The 19,232-nt window shown below is 46.7% G+C and overlaps 2 protein-coding genes across 3 annotated transcripts in view; one reads left to right on the top strand and one right to left on the bottom strand.

Moving 5' to 3' along the window:
• Window positions 1–17,197, bottom strand: part of CACNG2 (calcium voltage-gated channel auxiliary subunit gamma 2) — a 52,695-nt gene extending 35,498 nt beyond the window's left edge. The window contains exons 1-2 of one of the 2 annotated variants that reach the window (XM_051784637.1): window positions 16,891–17,197; window positions 16,204–16,349 (exon numbers count right to left, since the gene is read on the bottom strand). In XM_051784637.1, coding sequence (XP_051640597.1) covers window positions 16,204–16,345 — 142 coding nt within the window. In that variant the 5' untranslated portion in view covers window positions 16,346–16,349; window positions 16,891–17,197. Of the gene's footprint in view, window positions 1–16,203 lie in introns of both variants that reach the window. The other variant, XM_051784636.1, reaches the window with a different exon arrangement.
• NCF4 (neutrophil cytosolic factor 4) overlaps window positions 17,087–19,232 on the top strand; it is an 80,436-nt gene continuing 78,290 nt past the window's right edge. Inside the window, exon 1 of the mRNA XM_051784630.1 lies at window positions 17,087–17,166. Within this exon, the coding sequence (XP_051640590.1) occupies window positions 17,126–17,166 (41 nt within the window). The 5' untranslated portion in view covers window positions 17,087–17,125. The remainder of the gene's footprint in view (window positions 17,167–19,232) is intronic.

Genomic DNA, 19,232 nt, shown 5'->3' with positions numbered 1-19,232 from the left:
ATTTTTCTGAGCATCAGACCAGAAGAGATTGGCTTAGTCTCTGATGCAAGTTGGAGTACCTCAGGGCTGTTGTAACATATACCTGACCAAATCATAACTGAAAACAAGGGACCACTGAAGCAGGGGACTCCTAGGACATGATGCCTTGTTTCTTGTACTGTTCGTCTTTTGCCCACATCCCCTAATTGAGGGGAGGTTTATGCATTTCTTGGCTATGTGAGGGTTTCTGATAATAGGAAATTTAAACCACCAATGTGCAGCAATGTTAGCAGAGGGCAGGATCTCTTTCCGACTCCATGGAGTCGGGCAGCAATACAATTAACTGAAATAGCATGATGTTTTCTGTCTGAAAAAAAAAAGAAACCACTGCCTCGAGACTAGATCTTACTTGTTTTGGGCCTTGGGCTGGTGTTGTTTTAGAGGAGAAGATCACAAATGTCACAGTGTCTGTTCAAACTAATAAATGAGACAAACGCACATTTTCCAGGGAAGAAATACTTCAGCCATAAGAGGAGGCCATAACCAGGTGCACTAGAAGGCTGTGCAGCAAACTGTTCTCATAATTCCCCTGATGTGCTCCAACAGGGATCGTGGTGAGTTCAAGAGATGGTATCTGAGGAACACAGCATGACCTCGAAAAAAACTGTGTGACACAGCAGTACCTGATATAACCAGTGCAAAATCACCATGATAACCTAGCATGACCCACAAGATTGACCCTGTGACAACGTTTGATTTATTACAAATGACATGGATTTAATCACTCACTGGAGAATGCTGAATGACGCAGCACAGCGTTGCTCACTGTGGCTCTACTGAACTGGCACGCTCCGATTGGCTTTGGGAACACACCCATTGGGTGATTCATACAATTAAAGAGCTGCCAATCCTCCCAACACTAATGAAATACATCTCTATTTTACTGGTAGCACTTTCTAGCAAGCCATTTAGGCTTTTCTGCTGCTCTCATCAGCCTAAGGTATGAGCACATCACAATTGATGGACAGCTGGTTTGCAGTTGAGGTTAAAAGGAAAACCTGGTCCTGAATAAGATAAAATTGAATAATTCATGAGTTTGTAAGCAGAATACAAATGTTCAGACAGATAATTAATTGCTGTATTGGCTTAGTGAAGGTTGGATGATGGACCCCACCTTGCAGGGGAGACACACAATAACGTTAATATAGAAATGTTAAGAACTTTGGTCTAAGGAAACCAGTCTATAAAATTGTTGCAAAATGTCTAAACTATATCTCAAATATGGCTTGAGATTTCCTACAGATCATGGGAAAGACACTGTGGTTCTTCTCCACTGGAAGGAAAATAAAGATAGCTTTAAGGTGCACAGCAAGCTGCCCACTAAAGTCACTAGTGTATGAGCATATGTCAGCCAGAGCATGTGTATAGGGCTCAGTCCTAAAATTCATTCCAGTAGATCGTCTCATTTAAAAGCACTAAACAACAAATAATTTTGCTTATATTCCATCTGAAGACATTGTATATTTAGGGGTAATCCTGGAGAACATCAATTCAGGGACATGTGAATGTGATGGCAGTTTAAGACTCTTTTCTTCTGTTTTTCTGGACCGAGTATGATCCAGACATGCTGGAAGATTTAGTCCATCTAGGACAGCCAATAGACTCTGTCACAAACTAAACTAGTTCAATACTATTGTCTCAAACCTTGCAATAGATCTAAATTTTCCTATTAAAGCTTCAGTTTCCCTTCTTTTGCATGTCCCTTGGTCTAACATCCATGAGGATCCAGCTCACTTCCTTCCCTGCATGAAAATTAAATCTTCCCTCAGCTGTAGGCTCTATCCTGATTCTCTACTCATTTTGCTGCTGTAAATTAAAAACCAGATTCTCCCTCATTCACTCTCACCATCCTCCTAATCTAATGCCCTGGTGTTATCCTGATAACAGCGTGTAGAGATGTGAACTGATCTGCCTCCCATCTTGTCATCTTCTGTCACGTATCCAACCCAGTTCCCAGGGTCTGATTTTGTACATCTATGAACATTTAGTCTTGAAAATTGATCACTGGCCCAGAAGCCAAATGTTTGTTATCCGGAAAAAAAAAAAAGATGACGTTACAATTATTCTTATTTTAGGTCCTGAAAAGGGCAGGAAGTCCTACTACATTAGCAGTGAAAGGAACAAGAGCGGCTCAAGAGGGTCTTGGTAGGTTCAAAAAGTCACAACACTTGAAAGCATAGTCCATATTTGATCACCTATCAACAATTTATCAATACCTCAGTGATTAAAAACAAAGCCCTTTCACTTCATTAAACACATTCAGTGCCATTTGCTCTACATTCCAAATGGCTGAACTGATGTTCCAGTGCAGCCTATTTTTAGTCTTTCTGATTAGTTCATTATTTGGGAAGAGCTACTGACTGTGTATCTGTTGCAGAGATCTAATTCTTCATATGGATCCCAAGGAAGAGCAGGGCTTCATATAGGTCTTGAGAATTTGCTTGGATGTGGGTTTAACCACTGTCACTGCTGTGGTGCAGCTCAGTGAAGTGATGAGCGTGGAGCTTTCCTCTCCTTGAGTCCTTTAGTCTATTTTTGTTATGGGGAAGAAGCTCTGTAACATACTACACCTTTTTTTCTTTTTCCAAGAAAACTAAGATCTAGATTGACAAAACTAGCAGTCTCAGTGAGAATTAAACAAGATGCTCAAAATAAGTGATCTCTTGGGTGTCTGAGTAAATTACCACCTCCAGATCAGATTTTATTTATTTTCAGAACAAACTATTTCTTTGCTGGTAAATCCTGCAGTTTTGTCATGAATCCAATGAATTTTCACTGGTAAGTGACAACCCTAGAGACAGAAGTGGCCGTGTATCCCCAGGGCAGATACCACATGGGCAAAAGCATTCCAGCATTGCCTCTTCAGCAAGCTTCAGTCCTCATGTGAAAAGACAGGATCTGCAGGTCACATGGAGATTAGTCTCTGTGTCCTTCAGCCCTGCCTGCTAAAACTGCAAAGGAGAAATCCAGCTGTGATGGCATCTTCTGGCTCGGGATTTCTCAGGCACTTGCAGACACATCTGGGCCAAACTCCATTTCAGAACCCCAAATAATACAGTACTCCTCCCATAAGAACAGAATAAGACATGATCATTCATTTCTTTCAGACCACCTGTGGTTACCAAGCATGGGGAAAAACCCCTCCAACCACATAAGCATACCTGTTTGGGCTTAGGGATTTAGATTTGGGTTGAGAACTGACAGAGGCTCATGTCTCCATGGTACAATGTAATGTGACCTTGCACGGGTTTTGGAATCGACACACCTAAGTAAGCTCTACATTATGACAGCTCTCAGACACACGGCTAATTTGCCTGTGCAGAGCACCATGCTTGAGTAGCTGTTAGGGCTGGAAATACCTAAGCTAGTTTGCTTAGAGTTGTTTGGATATCTCTTTCTGGCACTGCCTGGTGCTGGGCAGGCATGCCCTCTTCTGCATTCTGCTCTGCCTGGATAAGGAGATGAAGTCAGGTCTATGTGTAATACCCTCTTACTGATGTCGAAAGCAACAACAGAGAAACAAGTTCTACACATTTGCTGTCTTCTGCTTTGCTGTCTTTCATATGTCATTTGTCATCTCAGATTGTCACTTCTTTAATGTAGGGACAACAGCTTTTGCGTATGCACAGTGTCTAGCATAAAGGTGTTTCCACTCTGTGTGAGATATTTTTGGTGCAGCTGCAATGGTACATAGGCAATAAAAAGTAAAATACTCAGAAAACCTCTGCCAAAGAACAGCAGCCAGAGAGGAGCATTAAGTGTTGGTTCCCCTGCTTTACCGAAGACAATTTAGCCAAGCCATGGGTTTTCTGCCGTGAAAACTGTACCCCAGGCCTCCAGAAGAAGGACAAATTCATGTGACTAGTCTCAGTGTAGGAAGTTGTCATGTTGCTTTAAGTTGCTTACATAGGTACATTTCTTGGCATCATCAAGTCAAGCCCAACATTTTATACTCCAGCTTCTTTGTTTCTTTCTTTCCTCACCTTTTCCTTTTTCAGCAGTGCATGGAGCTGCAACCACTGGTCACACTTTCCAGATTTCTGCAGGTTCATGGTTGGTTGGTCTACATGATTGATCCTTCCCTGTCTATATGTGTCTGAACCCTTCTTTCTCCCATGGGCTGGAGCAGTAGGGAGTGAGAGAAAAGGCCTTCAGTGGTGGAAGATGCTGACATCAGCAGGTGAAAATCTATCCCGTTCCACAATGCAGAGAAGATGGGTGAGGAGGTCTGTCTCTCCATCCATCAGCTCCAGCTGATATTCCTGCTTCTCTCAGCAATTCAAGGCTCTCCTACCTCTGAGTCCCAGGGTTTCTTCTGACTCATCTTCCTCTTTCAGACTGTATTTCTTAATTATCTCCTTCCAGCACTCACACTGCATTCCTATTAGCACCTTCCCTTGTTATGACGTGGCCAAGTCCTGGGTCCCCTCTTTCCTAGTGTTTCCTTCTGGCCAGCTGTTCTTTCTGCTGTGACAGACCCTTCCAGCCCCAACTGTCCCTCTGTTTCCAGCATGCAGAGATGCTTTCCTCCACAGCTGAGTCAGTTTATTCCCAGAAACAACCCATCCCTTCAGTTTCTGCAGAAGAATAAAAGCCCTCCCTGGTCATGGTGCCTTTATATCCTCACAATGCCTTTTCTCGCAGTCTTGCTTTGCTCTGAATGCTTTCCCCCTCACTATTCCTGTAAATGTGGGCCAAGCTGCAATGATGCAGCACACAAAAAAACACCTTTCACCTGTGATCTTAGACAGCCTCTGGAATTAATTCCTGGAAAGCCAGTCTTGGCCTTTCTGAGTTATGCTTTCCTGCAAACAGATGGGTAAAGTGACGGATGAAGAAGACAAGAATGGAACAATGATTGGGAAAGAGTGGCGCAATGACTAGGCAGTCACCTGAAATTTAGGAAAATTGTCAATCCCAAGCATTTCCTGTGTGTTGTGCTGCTGTTTACATTGCAGTTCACTCGGCAGGGTAGACATATTATTTTCTCTGTTGCTCCCTTTCCCAACAGCAAAACAGTTCTGCTCTGCTCCTGGCAGTTGTTTCCTTTTAGACTACTTAGTACAGTTTCAATGGAGATGTCTCAGCTAGGCAACTGTGCAATGTTCAGCTCCAATTAATCTTCAACACTGAGCCTGTTCACTGCTGCTCTGTTGCCCGAAACCCTTGCGCTTCATGAGAGACCCTATCATCCTCACTGGTTTTCTCCCAAATCTCCTATGAAACTTCTTTGTGAATTTTCACTTCCTTGAAAGAAATACATGGCTCCTATTTTTGAAGACACAAGGGGAGCAGGAGACATTAAAACAACTCCATGTTTGGAAGACTTAGGGGTCTAGCCCACTGTGCAATCCCTTCAAACCTCAAAGATATGAAGGAACCTAACCCTGGTTATTTCTTGAGCGAGCAGCTATATGTCTCCACTTGTTATGTCACAGGTCAACTTAGAATTTCTCTTTGTGCTGCATACACTGAGATGATAGGGCTCCAGGCAGGCAAATTATTTGAGGAATATCTGGGACAGAGCCTTCTACACCAAACTGTAGCATCCCCCATACCAGAAGCACACTCTGCAGTAGTGGAGAGGAGGAGAAAGGAGTCTGGAGATAGCTATTCCTGTACATTTCCTCCCCACGCCCCAACTCCATTTCCACAGTGCACTTCCACAGTCTCTCACTCAGTTGTTTCCTCTGGACATCAGCCCCTCCTGCTGTCCCCAGAATACACTAGATCCAGCTCTTCACCCTGTTTACAGCGTTCCTGCTGTCTCTGGCCAATTATGAACTCCCAAACGCAGGGAAACAATCCGTCCTGTGGTCATGAAATTCAGTAAAACTTCAGAGCGGCTTCCACATATTCCCTGTACTTAATTTTGTTTAGTCTCTGAATATTTGATTTCTGTCTCCCTCCCCCCTGCCTTCACACAGGATGACATTCTTTTCTGCTCAAGTCCTTTCAGGCACTACTGATCTTGAAGCTCCCCAATTACAACCAGTTTTCTTGTGATGGTGACACCTTAAGAGACAACAGCAGCTGCCTATAAAGGGCCTCTGCCATCTGTTTCCTCTGCCACTTCTTTGAGACAGCTCTAGCTATATACAGAAAAATATTTATCGCAGTTCATTCACTCCCTCACTCAAAAATGAGCAAGAGAAAAATGTCTTCTTTCATGGTTCTGCCGCTGCCCTTCAAAAACCCGTGACCCTCAGCCTAAGGAAAAGGGCAATGCTTGAATCTAAAAGGAAGCAGCAGAAATTCTGGATGATTGATCCCTTGAGACCCTGTAGTCTGAAGGCAATTCTGGGGGCCATCTACATTCAGGAATGACTCCTCATGGCTGTCTGAAAGGCAAAAGTCAGAGCCGGCTGCTTCATCTCAACCACGAAGCTTTCATACCAATTGGATCTGGAAGGAGATGCACGTGTTCACGTGTGCACACACACACGTGTGAACACACTTAGTCATGAATCCTTTTACACTACCTCTCCATAGAGGTCGAATGGGATGGAATCAAGGGAAGTAGTTCCTACCCAGGAGGACTATGGGTTGGAAACGTAAAGGGAAGAGAAAAAATGTCGTCAGGGGTTAGGGTTGGTAGAGAAAAATGGAAACATGAGAGATCTTGCAGACAAAAAGGGAAGAAAAGAAGAAACAGTGAATTCTGAAGAGGACTGATGAAGATAATGAAGAAAAATTAAACCAAGAATGAAAAAGAAAAAATAGAGGAAAGAAAAATATTAGGCAGCATCCTCAAGCGGAGATAAAGCTCCAGTAACAGAGTCTCAGAAATTTACTGTTTACAATGGACAGATCACAGTAAGGTTGCAGGAGTCAGTAAATAGGGTTAGAGGAAAAGTCATTTGATTCACAGTGCTTGGTCTATGATACTGAATGAACACGACCATAAGCCTGGGAAATATTCAGTGTTCAAGCATGATTCATTGGACTGCAGCTACACTAGTGGTATAAACAAGACCTAAAGAGAGAGAAATTCTCTGAGTGATAGCAAATTTAAGAATGAAATGTAGTTATGAAGCAGTGGGTGGAGAAAAATAAAACAGGCACTAAAAATAAATATCATGTTCAGGAGGAGAGTGAAAACTGAGAAATAGGAAGAGAAAAATCAGAAAGGGATAGAAAATCCAGGGGACGGAGGTGGATAGTGTTATTCTTTATTTGACAGAATGTATACTTTATACAACAAGCCAAAACAGAAATTTATAGTTGTTTGCTTCTAGCAAAAACACACATGAGAAAAATCCCTACCCATGAATAGAATGTCACTGCATTCTCAGGTTTTTGTATACCATCCTCATTTTCTGTTTTTCACAGCCAGCAGATAGGAGTATATGCTCTGGGGGAATAGGAGGTGCAGGATAAAGTCCATATGCTTCTCTGGGGAGTTATAGATTTGATAGGAAGCTAGTATAAATACTTTAGCAGCCTGAGACACAGAAACAAGTGGATTTCACCTATCCTGCAGGGCTTGGTATGAAAATTCTGATTGTGTAGTTTGGAATTTTATGGGAGAGCTTTTCTGTAACACAAGGAGAACAAATGGGGCTGGGAGACACAGAGCTGTCAATAAAAAAAAGTAGATTCAATGAAAGATAGAAATGCAGACAGAAGAGAAAAAGAAAGGTGAATGCCAGCAGGTTTGTGGTCACCACTGGCATTTTACACGCTCACCCATCCAGGGTGACAAGTCTGTAAGAGGATTCTTGCCCCAAGAGGGGGGCAGCCAGGTTGAATTTTTCTAATGACGGTGAAAGACAATGAAAATATGAATAGTTAAAAGAGAAACTGCTGGACTGGGTGAGCAGCTGGTGTAAATAAGTGCAGAATCTCATTAACTTTAGGGCTGTCACACCCACTCACACCAGAAGTGAATTTAGCCCCTGGTTTATTGGGTACGTCACTGGCAAAGCAGGGACACGCAGTGACCTTGGGGGCATGGCTGTTTAGAGCACGCACAGCCCTTCCTCAGCCTCATTCTCCCCTTGCCTACACGGACAGCGTAAGCAGCGTGGCTCCCTCCGAGTCAGTGAGGTTACATCAGTGCAAACAAGGGGAGAACTGGGCCTCCATCTCTTGTGCATAGAAACACTACAGTATTGTACGTCATCAGATGCCAGTTCAGTAATCATTTCCACAGATACAAGAGAAAAGAGACAACCTCGTTTCTAATTTAGTCGTGATAGCATCAAAGAGACCCAAAGCCTATTGCTTTCTGGGAAGCAGGGACTTCAACAATAATAATTCTTTGCACATATATAGCACCTTCATTGCTAACTACTTATTTTATACCCTGGGGTGTGAAGAAAAAGGACTCCACTTAATTCATATGTTCTTAATTGCTCTCTATCCCAGATCCTTCCTAGAAAAATATGATAGAAATACCTAAACTCGCTGTTAATTTGTCAAATTAGGGCAGTCATTGACACCAGCAGAAACACAGGCCTAGTTTGCACCTTACATTGCAACGGCATAGCATAGCATCTAGAAACAAAAGAAATGCCAGACTAAGTAAATCTGAGCTCTGTTTAATCCCTGACAAATGTTTCAGGGAAGAGGCAAGAACCACATGGCAGTCAGATAGGGGATAGACTGCCCTTGTGAAATGTTATCCTAGTTTTTATGGCGACTGGCTTAATTGCTGAACTACAAAACACCCCAAATGCTGTTCACATCCATTAGGAGGACGCTTAATTTTTGTGAACTCTGTCGTAAATGCCCACTTGCTTGCTAAATGTTAAAATCTCGGCCACGAGAGCTCCAGTGGCAATGAGCTCCACAGCCCTGATATGCATCAAATGAGAAAGCTCTAACTGGGTCTCTGGTGACTCACATCAGGTCCTCTTGTCTGTGTGTTACAAAATGGGGAAATCAAGAGCTACTGATCCACCTTCTCTAACCCATTCATTATTCAACACAATCCAATCACTTTCCCTCTCATTCACCTCCTTTTCCAGGCAAACTTGTCTAGTCTTGCAGACTGCCTTCATACACACAGTTGTTCCTACACTTCCTTGTCCCTGTCCTCCTTTTATGAACCCTATGCCGACTTAGCAACACCCCACCCTTGGGCAGCCCTTGCTCTTGTACTCTCTGCTATCCCTCCTGTTCTGTTCCTTATGCCTGGGTACTTGATGGTGGTGAGTTTCCTGTTTGCAGCCGTGTGTGCTGCAATGGACCACTAACAGCAATATCCCTGTTTCTGATATCCAGTGAGTCACCATGGTTCATGTAGAGCCCTGCACAATATACAATCCCCCCTTTCTCCCCAGCCGACAATACCCTCTGCCCTTCCTCACTGATGTTAATTCAGCCAACCATCTGTCCCGGAGCCTCCAGCCCCATTCACCTTACCCCCTCAGGTGTTACTGAAAATTCCAGAGAAAATCATCCCCCCTGTAAACAGCTTGAAAAGGATGACTACTCGCTGAGACTCTTCTTCCCGACAACCAGAGATCCTTTACTGTAGCGCACAACAACTGCCCCAAGGTTATGGTTACAGAGACCCTTATTTTCCATTTGGATCCTGGCCTGATCCATGTCTGAGGGTTGCCAAGGAGGGTATTTAGGGCTGCCATGAGCTCCTTCCAGCCCAGTTGCTGACTGCACGCAAATGAGCCAGATCATCAGCTGAACTGCCAGTGAGCCCTCTGGCCATGGAAGGTTGGAGGCAGCAAAGTGGAGGGATGTTGTCTTGACCACAGGCAATGAGCACTGAATGGAGCAGAGGGAGGGGCTCGGTTCTCACTCCCCTCAGAGGTAGCTGAGCTGCCCCGGGGGTAAGAGGAGACAGCGACTGCAACTGGTGTCATACACTACTTTGAGGAGGGGGCACACTGGTCAGAGAAAGGAGGAGGGGGACAGCCAGAGAGGGGTTGGAAAATGTTGCTTTAGAGCATAGAGGCAGCAGAGCTCCAAAAGAATGGGGTCCTTTAGCTGCGGGGAATGACTGTATGTAAGGTGGGGGAAAGCCGGAGGGAAATGATGGCAGGGAGAAGAGGAAAGAGGATAGAGAGGTGAGATGGCAGGAGCAAAGGGGACAGAGAAGAGTAAGGACAAGATAATGTAACAGAGGAAAAAACAAGGGGGATGGGCTTCAGAGAACTTGGAGAGAAACAGGGAGAAATAATGAAGGAAAAGATGCTTTTGAGAGAAACCACAGAAGAGACATGAAGATGAAAGGGAAAAATAAAGAAGAAAAACAGGGGAGGGAAACGAGAACAAATTAAAATGGAGATGGATAGAATGAGTCAAAGATGGAGGGTGAGAAAAAAGCTGGGGTCATACGGGCAAGGGAAAAATAACTTTTAGGTGTATTGTATTTCCCATACGTTCTGCGTACACCTAAACTGTTCTGTGCTCTGTGTTTCCCCTGCTGGGTGGCTTTTGCTCTGGGATGGGGGCTGCAGGGGGAGGAGATGAAGTGAGACCCCCGCTGTAATCCATTCCCCCGGCAGCAGCCTCCTTCCCTCCCCGAGAGCCCCTTGCAAGGGGGAAGGTTTTGTGCCCGTGAAAGGCAGCAGCACATCCCCTGAAAACGAGAGCAATATGGAAGGGAGAAGCAGCGCAGAACAGAGCAGCGAGGGCTCCCCCTGGGATAAACCGGGTATGCTTGATTGGGAATCTGCTCTTAAAACAGGGGCAGGGGGCAGAGTCATCAGAGAGCTTGAAATGTTCCCTGCTCCCCCCGGCAACCTCCTCGCTACTGCTTTTAAATTAAATAAATATGGAGATTCTGCTGTCAAACCTCAGCAGTTCTCCTCCCCTAAAACTCTTGCTTAGATCGTACCAAACCGCAGCCAAGTGAGATGGGGGCTCAGAGGGCTGCATGGGGAAAAAGATGGGATAAAAGGGAAACATTGGATAGGAATAGCTCCTGGTCTCCCTGGCAAAGAGGCATTTGTTCTATCTCTGTGTAATTTCTTTATACATTACTGCTGCCACGCTGCACCTCCATGTCCCTCCCACTGCATTTCGCTCTCACTCTTCAGCAAGGCAATTTCTGGTGCATTTCAGGACAATATTAACCCATTCCTCTTTCTCTGTCAGCAGGAAGACTCATAATTTAAAAGCAATTTAAAAGTCAGTTCTAGCAACTTACTAGTCAGGAACAGCATTTCCTTGTCAAATCTTACAAAGGAGTTGAGCTTGCAGTTCTCAGCCCCTCAAATCCCTGTCTTCTTGGTGACTTCAGTCAAGTGTGAATTTTAGCTGAGAGGAGAACCAAACTGACCCAAGTCTGGGATCCTGAGTAATTCTTCCTCACCATCTGCCACCCCATTTTTAAAATCCTTTGTCTTCCTCTTCATCCAAGGCCTGTCCAGCTCTGAATCCTTTTTCTCCCCGGCAGATGCAGCACCAGCAGCAATCAGCTATGTGCCGGGCCATTTCCTCCTGCTGCATCTCAGGGCTGGACTAGGATGCTCCGGTCCTGAACTGTGAAAACATGGAGACCCTGACTTAATCTACTGCTATATCCACTGAATTTTCAGAAAAGGCCCTGGATTAGGTCAGCAAGGATCAGGGGAAAGCACCCAGTAGACTTGTGGATCCTTGGAAGTAGGATGGTAGGCAATTCTGCAGAGCAAAACTAGGGATGCTGACAGAAATAAGGGCTGAAATAAAGGAAAATTGGGAAAGGTAAGAGGGAAATAGGGAAAACCCCCTACCCATAAGATGGACATGAAAGGAAAGAGCTGCACCAGGAACAAACAGCAATGAGAGAAGGCAGTGAGAGGAAGCGACGCAGCACCAGAATGGTCTGGCAGAAGCTTGTCCACTGCCTGTGCCCTGCCTCACTTTGCTGTCAGGTCTTGATTTTTGCAAACACTGAATCTGCACTTAGCTCTCATGCACTGTTCGGATATAACAAGCTGGAAAGGGAACAGATCAGCTCGTTAATTTTCCTTGGGAAGGGTCTCTAGGCAAGAATTATTTTCTCCACCAACATTCATTCAATTACTTGCCTTCACACCAGTCAGATCTACAGGGATGTCTAACCTCATGTGCATCACTCATGCCTGCCTGCTCTGGACTCTTCTCTCTCTCCTTCTCAGTATAAAAGCCTCCCAGACCTATCTCTTTCCTAATAATAATGACAACATGACAAAACCAATAACCTGCAGATATAAAATACAATTCATTTGCTTGCTTCATAAGACCCTGATAAGGCATTGTCCCTCACTTTTTGAGATCCTATAGGAGATCTACAGGAGTTAATTAAAGAATTAGGTAAGGCATCACTCATAATAAAAAGTGGTTTTAAAGCACTTGGTGCCAAGAAGGAATTAGGTTGGAAGATCTGCAGCCATTTCGAAGTTGTAAGAGGTGCAGTATCCATGTGGGGCATGAGCTTGCAGATCTCAATTGCTTGGTGTACGTGTGTGTTTTGTGCCTACACAGTCAAAGGGCTGAGAAAAGATATTTTTCTTGAAGGGTAGAGACTTTTGAATGGCCTGGGGACACATTTGAGCAACTCCAATATCTGAGAAAGAATCATCTTAAGGAAGAACAGAAAAAAAATCAGAATTGCGATCTGACACCACCTGTCTGCTTGAGTCCCACTGTGGAGCAGGGGCGTCCTGTAGGACACAAGAAAGGGGGGAAAGAAATCCCAGGAGAGGAGGAACTTCTGAAATAACACTCCTCTCTGAATCAACGCAAAGATCTGAAAATGTTGACTGAAACTCCTTTGTGGGGAATAGAATGACTGAAGAGAGGGGAACTCAGAAATTGAAAGCCTGGGGACAAAATTGTCCAAAAGGAACTTGCAATTCTGACCATAACATATCTGTGTGTACAGTCCAAGACTAAGTTCTCACATCCGTTTTTGTTACTGGATCTCTTGGCCAAGAAGAGAAAAGATAATTTAACACAATAACTTGAACATGAGGTGTCTACCATCTCTGACAGCCTACAGTGTTGACTAGTGTCAGTTTTCTTCCATATCCCCAGAAATGAAGGCAAGGTCATCAGAGGCTTCTTACAAGTAGTAGATGGCAGTTTGGACTCCTTCTTTGATTATTTTCTTGTTATAAAGCCTCCTGCCCTCTTCTTCACTACCTTCCCTCACCGTATGGACCTGCCCTGACACCCAACCCAGGCAGAAGAAGAGTGTCTGCCCCACACCCCTTGTCAGATGCCTCTGCCACACTGTGGGAAGGCTGTGAACAGAATCCAAGGGTTTTACTCTTTTTTCAGCCTCCTGGGACCAAACCCTTCCCTCCACAAATCTGCCCACCCTCTGTATCACGGGGGAAAGCAGACTTTGCTGCATGCTTCTCTCTCCTGTTCACCAGCAGGCAGCTTTCACCAGGGAGAGCAAATCAACCAGGGACACCTTTCTGATTTGTTCTGCCGAGAAAGGAGATAACCCCTTCTACGGTGATCAGACATGACAGTAAGAGACCTGCCATCCAAGGGCTGGTGGAGATACTTGGTTGTGCTGTCCTGGGACTAAGACAGTGTCAGCCACCACCCAATGCAGGCTGTGGGGCTGCTGGAAGCCACGTGGAGGCATCTCAGCAGTGGCAGTGCCAGACCTGTGCTGTGCCACCCCATGAAGCTGCCCAGACCTTTATCAGCATGTGCCTATGGCGATGGTTTTGCCTTCTGCTGAGATGCTCTTGCTACCAAGACTTTATCCAAGTTTTAATGCAACCTGTGCCCACAGGCAAGGGGCTCAGAGCTGGGCTCATCTCCCCCGTGGTGCATTGCACCCTCCTACCCCAGTTGCCAGTACTGCCCAGCATTTAGGGGTTGGGGGAATGGGCTGGCCCAACCCTCACATGTCTGGGGCAAGGGAGAGCACCCTGCCAGGGCCATGCAGCTTGTGCTCAGGCTGCACTTCACACCCCTCATGCGGGGCTGCAGTTTGAGCCCACTGGAGAGCATCAATAGAGAAGGCAAGGGACCTCAGCTGGCAGCAGTGTTGTGGGGGCTGGGGGCACTACAGAGCTTTTAATTGGAAGCACCCTGGCACATTCTTTTGCCATGCAAGCCGCTTCTCCACAGTGCCTGTGGGGTCCTGTCAGACGTAAAGGAGAAGGAGCCCTGAGCTCCTCCAATCTGACAAACCTCACCCGCCCCTTCCTCCTCCCCCTCAGACCGCGTCCCTCTGGGTACGGCTCTGTGGGCAGATAGACATGATCTGAATTCACTGCCTCTCCTGGCTGGGGTCCTCATACCTCCTATCTCCACCCCAGCCTCCCTCCTCCCTCCAGCTTGGGGACATGGCTCAGGGAAGGGAGTTCATCCCTGCAGCCTCTCTTCCCTGCATGGCTTTGCATTTGAGCTTCTTCTTTTTTTTTTTTTTTCTTTTCCCTTCTCTCTCTCTTTAATTTTTAATTAAGGAGATGTCTCCTTCCCTGGTTGTAATGAATATCTGTGTGAAAGGCTTTTCATTTTTTATTAATATACAACTCTATATATTTATCTATTTGGAGGAAATCTGTGCGTGTGTGAGCAAGTGTGTTTAAAACATCCCCCATTAATTTACTGCTATTGATTTTCTGGCTTGGATACAGCATATAGTATTCAGCATAGAGCTCCTCTGCAGGATATGTTAAAAGGCAGCAGTTTGGGTTGACAAAGGGCACTAAATGCAGTATGCGTCAAATAGACCATCGCTCAATGAAGTCACTTAGCTATTCAAAACATGTTCAGCCATCACTCAACCGTTTGCACCAAGAACGGGGGAGAAATTCATGCTTCTTCCCGGACACAACCATTTCCAACCAGCAGCTTTAGCTTGCTTTGGTGAGAGACATCAAAACATACATAGTTTATTCCCCCCTTCCCCCTGCCTTCCATCTCCCTGTGCCGGGTTAAGAAAATCAGTTCTGCGGTACCCACTCCCCCTTCTCCCCCATCAGGGATCTCCAGGCACACCCAGCTCCGGTGGACACCGGTAGACACAGATCTTATCCCTGGATGTCCATGAACCCCCAGCAGCCCACCGTCCAGCTGGGAGCTGATTCATAAACAGGGCTTTTACAATGGGCTGTAATGTGCTCCTGTGCTCTCGCTCTCTCCTTCTCACTACGTGTGTAACATAAACCACGCATTTACATCAGTTGCCCCTATCCCTTCAGCACAGGCTGAAGACCACCTCCCCAGCCCACACGTACACCAATAGCAGTACTGAGCAATACGTATTTAAAAGCGAATCACTGGCCCCTCTTTTCTTTCCCCCTCCCTTAAGAACGTCTGATTCCAGAAGTTGGCTGCGGCGGTGTCTCTTCTGCCATCAGACATGTCACTGAGTTGCTGTTCAGTTTCACCACATCAGACTTGGGCTGATTTTTCCATTCAGAGACTTGTTTATTTTTAGCCTTCACCATAAACCTTAAAAAAAAAAAAAAAAAAAAGAAGCCCAGAACACCCCCCCCCTTTCTAACAACAAACAAACTGGGGAAAAATTCCAGCCCCAAACCAAACCAATCAGCCACCAACTAGACCCCTTTCCCTTTTGCATCCAGCCCAGTGAGATGTGGTTGCTTACAGACATTACAAAATGCTCTGAACTCTGGTTGAGATCACTGGTATTATTAGATTTACTGTGTGAGGCATTTTGGACATACCAGGGTTGCTTCCCTTTCTCTCTTTTTCCCTCCTGAAAGGAACTAATAATTGCATCCAAAGTGATTTGCAGTCACCCCCTCCCCACGCTGCCCCTCACTCACAGTCTTGTCTTTGCAAATAAGCCATTTGCAAAGAGAGCAATTATTTCACTCTGTGGTTGCAGCCGGAGCACAGCAATAACACAGCATTTTAGCATTGCTTACCCAGGCAATACAAACAAGCTAAAGACAGGCAGACTGCACAGTTGCTTTTTGAAAGGGTCTCTCGGTGGTTTTGTAACACACACATTATTCCAGTTGGAGAGAGGAAGTGAATTTTTGGGGAAGGTGGTGGTGGGGGGGGAGGGTGGTAAAGAGGAAGGGAGAAGGGAATGGAACAGTGAATGTTTTGCCTGTCTTCTTGCCTCTGTGCCCTGAGTAACTGAGCCCACCACTCTCAAACCACGGTGAAAGGAATGAAGTGAGAAAATGGTGGAATGTGGAGGGATTTTTTGGGGGGGAGGAGGGAGAAACGTGGGGTGGTGGGAGAGGAGGGGGTGGGGGGGTGTGGAGGTCCAGAATCAAATACCTTCCAGGCAGCAGGTTCTCCATAATCCAGAATGGGTCATGACTTCCTCATTCTTTTTGCTGGTTTCGTTCTCACTGACAGTTTTAGTCTTGCAAACCCCTCTGGAGTAAAGCCAGTAGTCGGTCCCCACAGCTATGGTCATCAGGCTGAAGGCAGCGAAAGCACCAACGGTGGTTAAAAGCATCTGAACACCTCTGTCAAAGAGCCCCATAATTCTTCATTATACAAATACCCAACCGCCTTCTGATTCTTGGGGTGTGTGTGTTTAATAAAATAAAAGAATAATAATTCCGACTAATAATATAATGGGTATAGAGAGAGAGATAGATATCAAAAAAGGGAGGTAAGAAAGCCCACGGAAAAGAGTGTAAATTAGAAAGACCACACGGGAAGAGGCTTGCCTTTTAAATCGGAAACGTTCTGGTTGAAATATAAAAAAAGGAAAAAGGAAAAAGAAAAAAAAAGAGAGAAAAGAACCAAGAAAAACCAAACAAATAAAGAGAGAACCCCCCCCAAAATGAGACGCCTTAATCCCTTTTTCTAAAATTCTGGTCTCCAGTTTCCATATGTAATGGCTAATTTGGAGATGGCTTCCACAGTGAACAGGGGAGCAGCAGCAGCATCCTCAACACAATCTCTCATTATCTGGACCTAGACAGTTAGAGACTGTAAGAGCAGAGATGCAACCTTCAGTCTTCTTGCTTAGCTCTGCAGCCTGCGCCATGAAAATCCTTTTCCTTCCCAGTTATCTTCCTTGGGTTTTTATTTTTTTTTTTCCCGGCAGCGGCAGTCGCTCCAATCCTCTCTCACTTTTTCTTCCTTGCTTCTCCTTCCTTTCGCTCGCTCCTACCACCAAGCCAGAGTGCCCAGTATACTGTAAGCCCTTGATTTCAGCTGAACAGGTGCCGAGGTCTCGCCTCCCATGGCTTTTCCGCACAGCCGCGGCGCTCGCTCCCGGCGGAGGTGGGCGAGGAGAGAGGGGGGCTCCTGGGGCTGGAGGGTTGGGGGGGGAGGAGGGGGACGGGCGCGGCGCCCCTCCCGGGCGGGGGGCGCAGAGCGGAGCCCAGCTGCGGCACCCCCTGCCCCGCGGCGGCCCCCGGCGACTCCCGGGCCCCGCTACTGCATCAAGGCGGCGGTGTCGGCGCGGCGCTGGACGGCTCCCCCGCGGCGGTGTCGGCGCTGGCCGGCGGTGCTGCAGGACAGCTCCCCGGGCGGCGGGGCGGGCGGAGCGCTCCCGGGCCGCCGGTGCTGCAGGACAGCTCCCCGGGCGGCGGTGCGGGCGGAGCGCTCCGCGGCCCGCGGTGCTGAAGGACAGCTCCCTGCCCGCGCCGCCCGCCCTGCCCGCGCCGCCCGCGCCCCAGCATCCGCGGGCGGCAGCCGCCCTCCTCCTCCGCCCCGCTCCGCTCTGCGCGGGCAGGCAGCAGGCAGCAGGCAGGCAGCGAGGGGCGGGGGGGCAGCCTGCCCCCGCCCTGCGCCTCGCCCGGCGCTGCCGGCCCCGCGAAGGGTCGCTCCCCGGGGACCGCCGCCGAGCTCAGGGGAAGGCGACGCTGGGGCTCTCCCTCGCTTTCCGCCTTTTAGCCCCCCACCGCCGTCCCCCGGCTCAGCCGCCTTCGCATCCCCGCCGTAGGTGCCTGGAGCCGCGAGTGCGACCCGCACACCGCAGTTAGACCCGCACAGAACTTCAGTCAGCCGTTTCTCTCCCCAGGAGATGGGTGAAATGTAACGTGGAAGGGTAATTTAAAAACAAGCATGTATTTCTGCTCTTATTGCTGTTGTTATGATTTTTAAGTGCTTCCTCTTCACTCTTCTCGGGTTCGCTGCAAGTTGCATATGTCTTGGTGTTGCTCGTTTTCTGTCCCTCTGCCTCCTCCTGACCAGTGCTATATGGACCCAGTGTGTGCGTTCTGACTTTGTCTTTATAGCTTTCTGTGAAATCCCAATGCCTGCTCCAAGAAGCAGACATTTTGGGAAGATTCTTCATGAGAAAGGACGTTTTATGGTAATTACTATCATTTTGTTATGGAAAGGAACCACCAAAACTGAATACCTCCACCCCCACAACTCCCGGAAAGCAATCCACCTTTCACATCCTTGTTTTACACATAAAGATGTATGAGCTGAATGGATGCAGCCTGAAATCTATCACTGCTTAAGTTTCCTGTGTCAGACACAACCTGATAGTACCAAGAACATACACAAAATTGTGCAATACTGACATCTAAGTATGGTATAATCCTCTCTCTCTTCCTCAGCAGTATCATTACACCAGGTTAATTACATTAGTCACCTCCTGGTTCTATACATGTAGCTGCTCATTAATGCAACAATCATAAAGAAAAGAAATAATCTAATTCTTGATGCTACCGATTTTGTTTCTCTCTGATCAGGTTCATTGTTCAGTGAAAAGGAGACCAGAAGAGCTGCTTTAGGTTCATTGCTGTTCTGTGCGGGGGAGCAGGGCTGAGGGAAGTGGGTGCTGGGAAGTTGAACCAGTTGGAGGGCTTCAGCCATGCCGCAATTTCATAACTCCATTTATCTCTTCTCCCTTCTCCCTCTCTGTGTGCTGACTGAGACTATCCTTTCAGGACAATCTGCCCCAGGGACCATTGGAAATGAAGGGCTCTGTAGCAAGCAGCCAAGGGGCCCCTGGCTGCCCTACAGACCCTTGATCATTTCCCCTATTTGGAAGGTACAATCCAGGCTGCCCTCACAGCTGAGAAAAAGGTAGAGGTGTTTATCAGCAAGCACTCATGGTGTCTGGCATCAGCCATATGCAGATCACCACCAGCAGGAAGGAAAGGCTCTGGGGAAAGCAGAAGGGAGGGGTAGTAGGAGACATTGCAGACTGAGGCCACTGAGATATTCTTTGGGGATGAACAAACCCTGACCTAATCTGAGGGAATCCTAGCCTTGCCCTCTGCCATAGGAGCCTGCAGGGCCTCTTTCTGCACTCACAGAGCTGCCAAAAAGCTGGGGATAAAAAAGGGGGGAGGTGTCTCCAAAGCATCTTTAGTACCCTGAGTACAGCC

This window comes from Manacus candei, unplaced genomic scaffold (genome assembly GCF_025592945.1).
Source record: "Manacus candei isolate 608988 ecotype Guabito, Panama unplaced genomic scaffold, ASM2559294v1 h1tg000018l, whole genome shotgun sequence".
NCBI classification, from domain to species: domain Eukaryota; kingdom Metazoa; phylum Chordata; class Aves; order Passeriformes; family Pipridae; genus Manacus; species Manacus candei.
Note: the sequence above shows the minus strand (reverse complement) of the source record. Positions and strands in the feature narration are given on the sequence as shown.